The sequence below is a fragment of the Stegostoma tigrinum genome (assembly GCF_030684315.1).
Source record: "Stegostoma tigrinum isolate sSteTig4 chromosome 44 unlocalized genomic scaffold, sSteTig4.hap1 SUPER_44_unloc_1, whole genome shotgun sequence".
Classification (NCBI taxonomy): Eukaryota; Metazoa; Chordata; class Chondrichthyes; order Orectolobiformes; family Stegostomatidae; genus Stegostoma; species Stegostoma tigrinum.
Window position 1 is genome coordinate 193,176 of NW_026728049.1, and position 13,811 is coordinate 206,986.

The 13,811-nt window shown below is 53.8% G+C and overlaps 1 protein-coding gene across 6 annotated transcripts in view; it reads left to right on the forward strand.

Annotated features, from left to right (window-relative positions):
- LOC125450177 (uncharacterized) overlaps positions 1–13,811 on the forward strand; it is a 116,322-nt gene that overhangs the window by 27,479 nt on the left and 75,032 nt on the right. For 5 of the 6 annotated variants that reach the window (XM_059643508.1, XM_059643512.1, XM_059643509.1 and 2 more), the window contains exons 23-38: positions 322–480; positions 1,170–1,331; positions 1,885–2,067; positions 3,760–3,930; positions 4,337–4,492; positions 4,753–4,902; positions 5,526–5,678; positions 6,732–6,887; positions 7,584–7,739; positions 8,312–8,464; positions 9,106–9,273; positions 10,163–10,318; positions 11,262–11,417; positions 11,881–12,036; positions 12,909–13,064; positions 13,344–13,496. In XM_059643508.1, coding sequence (XP_059499491.1) covers positions 322–480; positions 1,170–1,331; positions 1,885–2,067; positions 3,760–3,930; positions 4,337–4,492; positions 4,753–4,902; positions 5,526–5,678; positions 6,732–6,887; positions 7,584–7,739; positions 8,312–8,464; positions 9,106–9,273; positions 10,163–10,318; positions 11,262–11,417; positions 11,881–12,036; positions 12,909–13,064; positions 13,344–13,496 — 2,544 coding nt within the window. The remainder of the gene's footprint in view (positions 1–321; positions 481–1,169; positions 1,332–1,884; positions 2,068–3,759; positions 3,931–4,336; positions 4,493–4,752; positions 4,903–5,525; positions 5,679–6,731; positions 6,888–7,583; positions 7,740–8,311; positions 8,465–9,105; positions 9,274–10,162; positions 10,319–11,261; positions 11,418–11,880; positions 12,037–12,908; positions 13,065–13,343; positions 13,497–13,811) is intronic. The other variant, XM_059643513.1, reaches the window with a different exon arrangement.

The window sequence follows — 13,811 nt, forward strand, 5'->3', positions numbered from 1 at the left end:
CTGCAGGGAGCAAGCTGGGATAGACCCGCGACTGCAGGGAGCAGAAGGGGAGAGACCCGGGACTGCAGGGTGCAGATTGGAGTAGACCCCGGTCTGCAGGGCACCGACTGTGATAGACCAGGTTCTGCAGTGAGCCAAGTGGGATAGACCCCGGACTGCAGGGAGCAGAGTGTTGCCGACCCCAGAGTGCAGTTTGGTCGAGTTCTTCATCTGGACCATGGAAGGACTGCCAGCAGTGAGTGTCTCCCCGGCGCAGAATGCCTGTAAGCCTTGTACTCTCGTGTGTAAGGAGAAGCTAACATCTGAATGTTCCCTTTCTAGGTGAGAGACCTGGAGAGTGCTCGAGCCCCAGTCAACTGAGCTATGTCTGTAACACAACTCTGGGCAGGGAGTGTAAAAGTGAGAGTGACTGTGGCAGGTGGGGGACATGCTGCTTTACCCCATGTGGGTCAAGATGTGTCCTCAAGCACTTCAGAGATGGTGAGTTCATGTTGTCTGATCTGCACTCAGCGTCCCACTGGAGATACTGAATGTGTTTGAGAGGGGACAGGGGAGAGGCATGTTTCACCCTGTGTGTAAGCTTGTTTTGTCTGTGCGCAGGGAGTGTTTGGTGTGTGTCAGTGTCGTGGGAGTTTAACTCTGTATCTATCCCCCTGTCCTGTGAGTGAGAGATGGAGAATAATACACTGGGAGCTTTACTCTGTATCTAACCCCATTCTGACCATGCCTTGGGAGTGAGAAATGGGGAATACAGCAGTGGGACCTTTAGTCTGTATCTAAGCCCGTTCTGAGCATGTTCTGAGAGTGAGAGGTTGGGAATAGTGTAGCGGGAGCTTTACTCTGTATCTAACCCCATGCTATCTATGTTCTGGGAGTGAGAGATGTGTAATACTGCAGTGGGATGTTTCGTCTGTGTCGAGCCCTGTGCTGTCGATGTTCTGGGAGTGAGAGATGTGTAATACTGCAGTGGGATGTTTCGTCTGTGTCGAGCCCTGTGCTGTCGATGTTCTGGGAGTGAGAGATGTGTAATACTGCAGTGGGAGCTGTCTTCTGTATCTAGCCCTGTGCTGTCGATGTTCTGGGAGTGAGAGATGGATAATACTGCAGTGGGACGTTTACTGTGTGTCTAACTCGGTTCTGCGCTCTCTCTGTCTTTCTCTCACCGGAAGATAATGGGCAGTGCCCTCGCCCCGACCATCTTGCCTGTGTGTGTAACTCCACCTTTGGGAGGGTGTGTGAGTCAGATGGAGATTGTGCTGGATCTCAAAGGTGCTGTGATGCTGGTTGTCAGAAACGCTGTGTCCCGTCGTTCTACAGGAAGTCTGATGGAGGTAATTGCTGGTCCGAAAAGTGTCTGCTGGACAGGCCTGAATGAGACTGCAGTGGGATTGTTCCCTCACTGTGTGTATATCCCACTTTGTGTCTGTGTGTGTATTTCTCTTTGTCTCTCATAGTGCGTCCATCCAACAGATCTCCCGCTCTCGGTGTCTCATCATTTCCTTTCCGTATTTTGTACGTCTTATCCCACTCTTTCTCTGTCGCATTCCTCTCCTTCTCTCCCTCTCTCTCTCTCTCTCTCCCTCTCTCTCTCTCTCTCTCTCTCTCTCTCTCTCTACCCCCTCCCCCCACTGGCAAGCCTTCTCTCTCTCTCTTTCTCTCTCACTCACTCTCCGACTCTCCCTCTGTCTCGTTCTCTCTACTTCTCTGCGGCATTCCGCCTCTTGTCACATGTTTTTGTGTCTCCGTGTTGCAGATCTTCACTGTCTGAGTGTCACTGTTCTCTCTGTCTCCTGTTGTTTCTCCGTAAGCCCCTATTCCCTGTGTCTCTGCCACCTCTGCATCTGTCGTGACCTCTTGCATAAACACCAGCAATTCGTTTTGCAGACTGGGGGAAATCTGAGCAGTGTCCAAAGGTGTCCAGCCTGGATCGTGTCTGCAGGATGAATCACAGCATCTCGTGTGAAGACAATGAGGACTGTGGGAAGTGGACGTCATGTTGTGAGACTCCGTGTGGTAGACGCTGTGTGCACTCGTTCATGGGACAGAACCGCAATGTGTCAGTCTCAGGTAACTGCATGTAGTCTGCCAGTTCTTAAAACACCCAGCTGTACCCAGCAGTGAGTCATGGAATCACCCAGTTCCCAGCAGTCTGTGTGTGGGGAACGCCACGCTCTGAGCAGACTGTATGTGGGGAAAGCCCTGCTCCCAGCCGGCTGCGCGCTGGGAATGCCCTGCTCCGAGCAGGCTGTGTGTGGGGAAAGCCCTGCTCCCAGCTGGGTGCGCGCTGGGAAAGCCCTGCTCCGAGCAGGCTGTATGTGGCGAACACCCTGCTCCCAGCAAGCTGCTTGTGTGATGTCCATTCTGACTTTGCTGGTCTCCATTTCCCGCTGAGTCAGACTCGAAGGCGGAGCTCCGTGCACAATTTCCTGGTCTCCGTGTCACGCTTAGTTACACCCACCTTCGGAGCATCGTGCACAGTTCCCCGGTCATGCAGTCATCGAGCGGTACGGCACGGAGACTGGCACTTCGGCCCAAATTTGTCCATGATGACCCAATTTCCCTGCTGTAGGCCCATATCCATCTTAAACTTTCCGATCCATGTATTCAACCAAATGCCTGTTCAATGTTATTAATGTACCCGCTTCAACCAATTCCGCTGGCAGCTCATTCCATGTACGTAGAAGCCTATGTGTAAAATAAAAATATTGTGCCATCGGATTCCCGTGTACTCTTTCCCTCGTACCTTAAACTGATGCCCCCTTGTCCCGATTGCCCAACCGTGGGAAAAAGACTGAGTGTTCTCACCGTGTCATTGCCTTTCACGATCTTATACACTTGGATAAGATTCCGGCCCCTCTCCCCCGGCCGACCGCGGTCTCTTACACACTAAAGAAGAAAGTCTGAGCTTGCCCACTGTCTCCTGTTCTGTCCTGATAACTCAGTCTCTTTAGTTATGGTAACAATCTTGTAAATTTCTTCTGCACTCTTTCCAGTTTCACAAATCCTTCTGCTAGCAAGGTGGCCGAAACCGACCGCGATGCTCCAAGTGTGGCCTTTCCAACGTCCTGTACAACTGCGACATAAGTTCCCAACTTGTATACACAGTGCCCTGACTGCTGAAGGCCAATGAGCCAAAAGCCGTCCTCACTGCCCTGTCTCCCTGTAACACCAGTTTCAGAGAGCCGTGTACCTGAACTCTAAGGTCCCTCTGTTCCACGCGACTCCTTAAGGCGCTACCAATGAATCTCTGATCTTGATTTCACTTTCCAGAATGCACCACCTCAGGCTTCACTCCATCAAACCCCATTTGCCATTTCTCCGTCCACTTGCCCAGGTGATCGAGATGCTGCTGCAATTCGTGCTAACCTCCCTCACTGCCGACAATTCCACCTATTTTAATGTCCTCCGCAATCTTATGAAAGCACGCCTTGTACAGTCTCATCCAAATCATTGATATAGAGAACAAACAGCGACGGCCCCTGCACCGACCCCTGAGTCACAGCACCAGTCACCGGCCTCCAGTCCGACAAGCATCTTTCCGCTGTTCCTCTCTGCTTCCTACCATCAAAGCAATTGAGTATCCAATATGCTGGCTGTGCTTGGATTCCATGTGATCTAGCCTTAATCCATTAGGCCCGCTCTCACTCAGTGCTGCAATGAGACTGCTCCGTCCGGGTGTCGTCGATGTGCCCTTGCGGTGTTTCTGATCTGTGTCTGTATCCCTCTCCCTGTCCCTGTGTCCCTGCCTCCCTCCATCAGTGTCTGTCACAGATCGGACGTTTGGAATGTGTCCTTCCCCTCAGCGCCTGTCTGCAGTGTGTGACATGAAGTACGGTGAGCTGTGTGAGGATGATAACGACTGCTATGCCTGGCAGACCTGCTGCAACACCAGTTGTGGGCAACGCTGTGTGCATTCTTTCCACGGCAGGAGTGAGTAACCCCATTTGCCCTCGGATCTGACCGGTTCACTGCCCTCCCTCATTTCCGTCCCAGAGCCTGTTCGTCAGTGAACAAGAGGCACAGAGTGTGACTGGGAGACGGTGTGTTTGTGTGTGTATCCCTCCCTGTCTTAATCCCTCCCTCTCTCTCACTCTCTCGCTCTCGGTCAGTCTCTCTCTGTCTCACATTCTCTGTTGCTTTCTCCCCATCTCTCTCTCTCTCTTTCTCTATTTCTCAGTCTCTCTCTGTTTCTCTCTCTCTCTGTTTCACCGTGTCTGTCTCCGCCTCTCTGTGTCTTTCTCTCCATGTCTCCCAGAGCTCTGGGCGAAGTGAGCAAACAATGGTTGAGGCAGCAGCAACAGTTCCCGAAGCTAAGATGGAGCCTCTGTCTTTGCAGGGAGTGAAGAAAGGTGTCCGTCAGCTTCCAGACTGAGGCACGTCTGCTCCGAGAGTTTCCATACTCAGTGCGATAAGGACAGTGACTGCGAAGATTGGCAGACCTGCTGCAATACCTCCTGTGGGAATAGATGTGTCTCCAAGTTCCTGACCAGATGTAAGGCACCCCTCCTGTTAACCTCAGTGTCGAAGCTGCCAGGGTACAGGTGCGGTCCTGGCAGTGTTTAATGTGGGGAGGACAGTGTGGCGGGAGCTTTACTCCGTACCTAACCCCCTGTCCCTGGGAGTGTTTGATGGGAAGGGTGGGTGTAGAGTGAGGTTGACTCTGTATCTAACCCCGTGCTATCCCTGTCGTGGGAGTGCGAGACTGTCTGTTTGTTGATGATCCTGATCTGACTGTCACTGTGTTCATTCCAGCGACCCAATGCCCTGCTTCCACACGCCTGGACCCGTTCTGTGAGATGAAGCTGGGAGATGTGTGTATGAGTGACGCTGATTGCTTTGCCTGGTCCTCGTGCTGCGATGCTAACTGCGGAAAGAGATGTGTGCCTCGTTTCCTCATGGGCCGTAAGTGATCAGTCAGTCTCTGTTTGTTCAGAGGTTAATCTGTGGGTATTTCAGTACGTCACTGTGTGTGTGTGTGTGTGTGTGTGTGTGTGGTTTGTGTGTTGTGGTGTGTGTGTGTGTGTGTGTGTGTGTGTGTGTGTGTGTGTGTGTGTGTGTGTGTGTGAATGTTTGTTTGTGTGTGTGTGTGTGTGTGTGTGTGTGTGTGTGTGTGGTTTGTGTGTATGTGTGTGTGTGTGTGTGTGTGTATGTTTGTTTGTGTGTGTGTGTGTGTGTGTGTGTGTGTGTGTGTGTGTCTCAGTCGTACACCAGCTGAGAGCAGGGAACCTCCGCACTGATCCACAGTGGAATCTGATTGCCAGCTGATAACCGGCCCCCGCTTCTGACGTCAGAGATGTGATCCCATTTTCACTTTGGCTGGTGATAGGAGTGAGGATTTCACAGAGATACATGGAATTTCCAAAATTCCTGCACCTTCCTCCATTCAGGGGCGATGAGTCTGGTCCATTGACGATGGAAGAGTTGTGGGAGTCCCTTGTTCAGGGCTAGTGTCTGACTGCAGCAGATCAGAGAGGGTTGTGTGTTTTGGTACCTACTCCATCGATGCATGTCTCTGTAACCTGCAGGAGATGATAGCTGTCCCGCTCCCCACCGCCTCGAACCCATGTGTGACATGAAACTGGGAGATCAGTGCAACGGAGATGAAGACTGTGATGCCTGGCAGAGCTGCTGTCAGAGCAAGTGTGGAAAAGTCTGTATCCCCAGCATCATGGATGATGGTAAGTTGTGGGAATAACTAGTGAGTGAGAGCGACATAGACAGGAAGGCGGGGGGATTGTACCTGGAGAATGGTACTGAGAGAGAGAGTGAGAGAGAGAGAGAGAGCGGGTGAATGGAACAGTGCAAGACAGAGGGAGGGACCAGGAGAATGGCACAGAGAGGCAGAGAGAGTGGCTGAATGGTACAGGGAGAGACAGAGAGCGACACCGAGAATAGCACCGAGAGAGAGAGAGAGGGGGTGGGGGCCGGGGGGCTGGGAGAAAGATAAGGAGAGAAGGGGATGGACCGCGAAATTGGGACAGGGAGAGAGAGAGAGAGATTGAGAGAATGGTGCAGAGAGAAGAGGGACTGGGAGAATGGGACAGAGAGAATGATTGGGAACTCATGACAGAGTGAGAGAGAGTGTGATGCAAGAGAGAGGGAGGTGAGGAAAGAATAAGAGCGAGGAATGTCGAGGAAGTGCCATAATGAGTCAGAGCCAGGGAGACACAATGATATCGAAAGAGTTGCAAACTCCGATTGAGACAGACAGGGAGAGGAGGAGACAGAGAGATGGGACGAACGAGACAGAGAGAGACTGGGTGACAATCAGGAGGAATGAGTGTGATTGAAATAGAGAGGGGGACGTAGAAAGGGATTTTGAAGGGCAATGAGAGTGGGACGTCGGAAAAAGAGTTTGACAGCGAGTGAGTTGACAAGGCAGTGAGTGATGGAGGATGAGAAATGCAAATAATGTGGGAACTGACACAGATGAGGTTTAGAATGAGATTTCAGTTTTATTGTCACGTGTGGTCGAGTGCAGGAATAGAGCAGTGAAGTGAAAATGGGACACCGTCACCATTGTTCATCAAGCAAGATGGAGTTAGTGCGAAGAGAGCGCGAGGGAGAAATGGAGACGGACAGAAAAAGGTTAATGTCCCTCTGCTGCACTGGAACTCCGATAGTGCCCTTTCCCTCTGCACTGACAGACCGACAGCACGGACCCTATTTGACCCAGTGGCCCTTCTGGGCCTTGCTTCTCCACCAGTAACCTCCAGCGTGTTGTGTTGTAGATGAGGAGGGAGACTGCCCTGATCGATACCGGGCAAAGTGGATCTGTGAGAGGAACTCGAGCATGTCGTGTGTGAGGGACGAAGACTGCAGGAGCTGGGAGCAATGCTGCGACGTGGGCTGCGGGAGGAGATGTGTCCGCAGCAGCTCACTGCACAGTAAGGGCAATCCGGACACAGAGCCTTCGGCCTTTGCCCCAACCCCCTTCCCATTTACAGTGTGGTTTCACTGCACTGAGAACCTCCGCCCAACTCAAGCACAAACACACGCGCGCACACCCAAACACACACATCCACGCTCTCACACACACATACTCTCACACATCCTCACTCTCACTTTCACTCTGACACATACACAATCACACACACACAGCCAAGTTTGTGACCCTCTGTAATCACTGAGGTTGGAGTATGGCAAGAGAGCACTCCGCCTTGGCGTCCATACTTGCTGTGATGCAAGTGACGTTTGTCTCTTGCCTGAACCGGGAAACCCGATGCATCTTCGCGTTACCTTTTAGAACGTTGAACATTACAGCACAGTACAGGCCCTTCGGCCCCCGATGTTGTGCCGACCTGTCATACCGATCTCAAGCCGATGTAACCTACACTATTCTATTATTTTCTGTCTGTCCGGGTCCTTTGTGCTCCCTGAGCCAACGTGCCGACGGAAAAGGTGTACCGTCTGTGTGTGATCCGTGCTGTAAGCAGTGACGGGGAGCGAAGACGGGGGGAGGTTGCAGTGTGGTTTTTGGGACGTGATGGTGTATGGTTTCCCTGTGGGCCTGCGTCTGTAAATGAAGGTGTTAGCCTCGGAACAGGCTGTGTAATCATCTCTCGGTGTGTGTGCCCACACAGAGGGAGGTGCGCAGTGCCCACAGAGCAGTGCCCTGGGCAAGGTCTGCACCATGAAGCTGGGAGATGAATGTGAAGCAGACACTGACTGTGACCGTTGGCAGATGTGCTGTGACGCCGGCTGCGGAAAAAGATGCGTCTTTCGTTTCTTCAAAGGAGGTAAGAGGGTGGTCTCGGGATGAGGGGTTTGTTCGGGGATGGACGGTGGTTGCGGGGCGGGGATAATGGATTCAGATTATCAGGGAGTTAGCTGTCAGTGTGTGATCATTGGGACAGTGCAGAGGAGGTTTTACTGTGTATGCAAGCGGGTATTGTCCCTTTCCTAGGAGTGTTTGATGGAGAGGGTCAGTGCAGAGGGACTTGGACTCTGTCCCGAAACCCCTGTCCTTGGGAGCGTTTGATGGAGTTGGGACCGTGTAGAGGGAGTTTGCTGTGAATTTTTCCCCGTGCTGTCCCTGTCCTGGGAGTGTTGGGTGGAGGAGGGACAGTGTAGAGGGAATTTTACTCTGTATCTCACCCCTTGCTGTCCCTGTACTGGGAGTTTTTGACGGAGTGGGTACTGTATAGTGGGAGTTTTATCCCGTATCTAAGACGGTGCTGTCCCTGTAGTGGGAGTATTTGATGGGATGATGGTGTCGAGAAAGCTTGACATCCGGGTGCGGTCACTGATGGTAACCTGAGACTATGGCTGAGATTTAACCCTGTCTGACCCCTATCCTCCTGCTCCCCAGAGAACAGGAGCTGCCCAGCTGCCGAACGCCTTACCCCGATGTGTGACATCAACTACGGCCAGGAGTGTCGAAACGACGATGACTGTGATCTGTGGCTGTCGTGCTGTGAGGCTGGATGTGGGAAGCGATGTGTCCGTCGGTATTACGCACATGGTGAGGACGACTGACCCCTGCACCCCCAGCCTTGCTACGCCGAGCAAATGCTGCGCACCCCTCACGTACCGTTTCTGACGAAGGCAGAGACCCTGTCTGTCCCAATAGCCCAAGCCCAGCCCTGCAGTTAGAGCATTCAGTTTGAGGATGTTTCCTGTTTGAATGTGGGCTATGTATCTGTGATAGATGGAGGGTGAGGGAGGGTGGTATAGAAGGAGAGCCCTTTGTGTGTCCCAGCTTGTTCAGATCCGTTTCAGGATTGTTCCCACTGCGATCGGATTTCCCTTGGTATTGTTCAATCCCAATGTAAACCAGTCCCGGTCTGTGAAATCCTGTCCTTGTCAGCTTGTTCCCACTGGAATCTACTGCTCCTGAAACAACCACAAGCCCACGCGCCATCCCGATTCCAGCACCCGTCGTCCCCTCACTGATTTGTGGTAATGGGCCGACCCTGAATGAACCCCGAAGTGAAACCCTCCGTCCTTGTCTTTACAGTGCCCCCTGCAATGTTGCCCCTTTATCTCGGGGTAGCCCTCTTTATTCCCGGGATCTTCCCACCGGAGGGATATTGGGAGTGTCATTTGGAATTTCTGTATTGGGAGTTTCTGCCTAGACTCTGACTGGATTGTGATTTCACCCAGAAACAGGAATGCGAGACGCACAGTGTCCCAAACCATCCCAAACTCAACATATCTGTGACCGGGACGACGGTGAGGAATGTGAGGGAGATGACGACTGCACAAGGTGGAAGCGATGCTGTCAGGTCGGAGATTGCGGAAAACGCTGTGTCTACGGGGTCCGCAGGCGAGGTGAGAGTGACAGAACACGTCTCGCAAAGAGGATTGTGTGCTGAGGAGAGAGAGGGTCTGTGAGGGAAGAGAGCGATCCGTGTGTGAGAGAGAGGGAGGGGAGCAGTCCCTGTGTGAGAGAGAGCGAGGGGAGCGTTTCCTTTATGAGACAGAGGGAGGGTAGTGGTCCCTGTGAGAGAGAGAGAGAGGAGAACAGTCCCTGTGTGAAAGAGAGTGAGGGGAGCGATCCCTGTGTGAGAGAGATGGAGGGGAGCGGTCCCTGTGTGTATGTGAGAGAAAGAGAGAGAGAGAGAGGAGAGCAGAGCCTGTGAGAGAGAGAGTGAGGGGAGCAGTCCCTGTGAGAGAGAGGGAGAGAGTGAGAGGGGAGTGGTCCGTATGTGAGAGAGAGCGAGGGGAACGGTCCCTGTGTGAGAGAGATGGGGGGAGTGGTCCCTGTGTGGGGGAGAGAGAGAGGAGAAGAGTCCGTGTGTGAGAGAGAGAGAGTGGGGAGTGGTCCCTGTGTGAGAGAGAGCGAGGGGAGCGGTCCCTCTGTGAGAGAGAGCAAGGAGTGCAGCCCCTGTGTGAGAGAGAGAATCGAGAGCCATCGCTGTGTGAGAAAGAGAGCGCGCGGAGTGCGGTCCCTGTGTATGAGAGAGAGAGGAGAGCGGTCCCTGTGTGAGAGAGAGAATAGAGAGCGGTCCCTGTAAGGCTGAGCTGAAAAATGAATGTGGCCACTGTGGGGTGATGAGTGGAAAGTGCACTCCATGTGGTGGATCAGCAATGATGTCCCGATCGAGCGGGTTAGCAATGACAGCCCGAACGGCGTCCCCAGCTCCTTGTCTCTGGTGGTATGAACTGTAATCCTGTAGAGCGCCGTTCGGTTTGAGCTGAGTCTTTTTGTCCCTCACAGCGGAAGCGTTCGAATGTCCAGCGCAGTCTCGCCTCCAGCCCATTTGTCAGATGAAACTGGGCTCTCAATGTTCCACTGATGACGACTGCGATATCTGGCAAAGGTGTTGTGAGACCGGATGTGGGAAGAGATGTGTCATGAGTTTCAAGCCTGGAGGTGAGAACGACAGAACCCCTCGGATCCTCCAACTCCACAAACCCCCCCTCCCTATCTCTGTCACCTTCTCCACCCAGAATACCCTCTACTTCACTGTTTAACTCCCTTCTGCCCCAGTTCATCTCCCTGCCCCTGTCTCGTCCTCCAGCCCCTAGAGCCCCTCCCTTTGTCTGTGACCCACCACCAGCCCCGAGACCCCCTCCTGTCTCTGTCAGCACCACCAGCCCCGAGACCCCCTCCTGTCTCTGGCAGCACCACCAGCCCCGAGACCCCCTCCTGTCTCTGTCAGCACCACCAGCCCCGAGACCCCCTCCTGTCTCTGTCAGCACCACCAGCGCCGGGACCCCCTCCTGTCTCTGTCAGCACCACCAGCCCCGAGACCCCCTCCTGTCTCTGTCAGCACCACCAGCCCCGAGACCCCCTCCTGTCTCTGTCAGCACCACCAGCCCCGAGACCCCCTCCTGTCTCTGTCAGCACCACCAGCCCGCAGACCCCCTCCCTGTACGTGTTACCCGCTCCAATCCGTAATCCCCTCCCTATCTGTAAAACCTGCTGTAGTCGCTACACCTCCCCATTATCACTGCAACCTCCTCAAGATCCTACACTGCCTCCCCATCTCTGTCACCCCTTCCAGCCCCTACACCCCTCCCTATCTCTGTAACCTCCTCCATCCCTTGCACCCTCTCCCTATTTCTGTTACCCCCTCCATCCCCCTACACCCACTCCCTGTCCATGTTACCCCTCCAGTCTCGATACCCTCCCTCCCTATCTGTGTAAACCCCTCCTGTCCCTACACCCTCCTCTCTTTCTCTATCACCTGCTGCAGCTCCTGTTCCTGTGCTCTTTGTGGTAGATATCGCCCACGGAATGGGCTCTGTTGGTTCAGCAGTCATGTTGAGTGCCCTCTATCTCTCTCTCCCTCCCTCTCTGTGTCTCCCCGTAGAGCACGGATCCACGTGTCCGGATGGGACCAGACTGCATTATGTCTGTCGAATGAACTTCACCTCTCGCTGCGACGGTGACGATTCCTGTGGTCACTGGGCATCGTGCTGTAACACGGAGTGTGGGCCTCGATGTGTGTCACAGTGGTTTGCGAGAAGTAAGTCCCCCTCTGACCCCCACTCGACGTAACCCCAGCAAGAGAGAGGACATCGCATGGCCCCGCATTCAGCGACCGGGACTCCCTCGCAGTGTCCTCGTGACATCAGTGAGGGAGGAACCCGGGTGAGCGGTGAGCAGTGAGTGGAATGACCATGGGCACCTGGAGAGGGAGGGTGTAGACTTTAGGGTGGGGGCCCGCGGCTCAGACAAGGGGCGGGAGCGATGTAACCCCACTGGAAGGATGTAGTGAGGCAGTCGGAGCAGTGGAGGAGTCGGGATAAAGAGGGAAGCAGTGGTAAGTGAGAGGATGATTACACAGGGTCAGAGATTGAATCAGCACTCCCCCTCCCGACGAGTGCGAGGTTGGGGAAGGGGAAGGGCGTGGTAATGTTGGAGTGTGGGTATGTTGTGGGGCCTGGGAGGGCCTCTGTAACTGTTCTGGGCCGCCCTTCCCTTCACAGAGCCTACTGACCAGTGTCCAGAGGAGGACACCCTCTCCAAGTTCTGTCGGATCAGCACTGGGCATTCTTGCCAGGACAGCCAGGACTGTGATGGATACCACTTGTGTTGTGATGCTGGCTGTGGGAAGAAGTGCACCCCAAAGTGTTTCACAGGAGGTGAGCAAGAGAGAGCGTGGGATACCCCCCTCGCCCCACAGTTCATGTATGCTGTCGGCAGAATATAGGTTACGCAGGTCAGGGCGTTTGCCATCGCGGGATTCTTCTGTCCATCCCCATCCGTGGCTTAAGGAAGGAGTGTTGTGAAACTGAGTGGGTCCTGCTGCGATCCTTGTCCCCAGGATCACCTGACAATGGGGCTATGCGTGAAGCTCTGACGGAGTAAAACCTGGTGTCCTGTGATTTCTGAGCTTTTCCCCGAGAGGGTTTGGGGAAGTTGGGGTCTGAAATAGACTGGGATCCTGCTCCCGTTCTACGTCGCCGGGTTATGGAGGAATTGGGGTGGGAAGGAGACTTTGAGTTTGCCCCCAATCCTTGTCCCTGGGTTGCAGAGTGTGTGATTGGGGAGCAGACAGGGATCCTGCCTCTGATGCATGTCCCTGGATAATGGAGGAATTGGGGTGAGAGGAGACTGATATCCTGCTCCTGATCCCTGTTCCCGGGTTCGGGAAGGTGAGGGGGTGAAGCTGACAGGGTTCCTGCTGTCCGGTGAGCAGACGGGAAAATGAGTAAGCCCTGTGTGGAGGCTGTGCTGTCTCTGATGTCCTTACCCTGTCACAGTTAAGTCCTTCCTCTCCCCTCAGCCCATACCTTCTTTCCTTTGAAGGCCATGGGAGAGGCCTTGTGAGTGAGCTGTTCCGTGATACTGCGGCAGAAGACAGAGTGAGGTGTTCCCCCTTCACCCCAGTTCCTGGTCCCTTCACTGCGCAGCAGGCTGTGTGTTGTGAGTGAGATGGGTGTGTCGTGTGCTGCAGTCGGGTGTGAATTATTGTGTGATTCTGTCCCCTAAGTGCGCTTGTTTGTGTTCACAGAGAACGGAACTTGTCCCTTCCGTGGGAGGCTGACGATGTTGTGCAACACGACCCTGGGAAAAGACTGCAGGAACGACACGCAGTGTGACGTCTGGCAGAGGTGCTGCCTGGCCAAGGGCTGTGGTGGGAAATGTGTGCCCACATTCATCAGTAAATGTGAGTATTCCTGACTGCACAGCTTCCCACAGGTTTGTTGCATAGTCCCAAGATCGGTGAGCAATAAGTGGGTCGGGCTGTAGAGGGAGCTTGACACTGTGTCTAACTCTGTGCTGTCCCTGTCCCAGGGAGTTTTTGTTTGTGTATCGTGCAGAGGCAGCTTTAGTCTGTATGTAACCCAGTGCTGTCCCTGTCCCTGGGAGTGTTGGATGCAGTCAGTGTGAGCTGCTGTCTGTTTCTAAGCAGATTGATGAAGATAACCTTCTCTTTCTCGTTTAGTTCTGCCAAAGAAATGCCCGGAACATTCCCAAGTGTCTTTCCTGTGTAAGAAAAGCTGGATCCAATCTTGTGAGGATGATGACGATTGCCCTTCGTACAAACAGTGCTGTGATATTGGATGTGGCAAGAAATGTATCTACTCCTTCAGACGCGGTAAGGAGAGCGGTGTGACAGAGTGTCTGCAGGAGGGAACGGTCTTGGGGGGACAGTTCAGCAAAGTGGAGACTGGAGTGAGAAAAACTGGGACAGACCCAGGACTAGAGGGAGCAGACTGGGATAGACCTGGGACTGCAAGGGGCATTCTATGATTGACCCGGGTCCGCAGGGAGCAGATTGAGATAGACCCTGGTTTGCAGTGAGCCAACTGGGATAGACGCGGGATTGCAGGGAGCCGAGTGGGACAGCCCCGGGGCTGCAGGGAGCAAACTGGGATAGAGATGGGACTGCAGGGAGCAGATTGGGATCTTC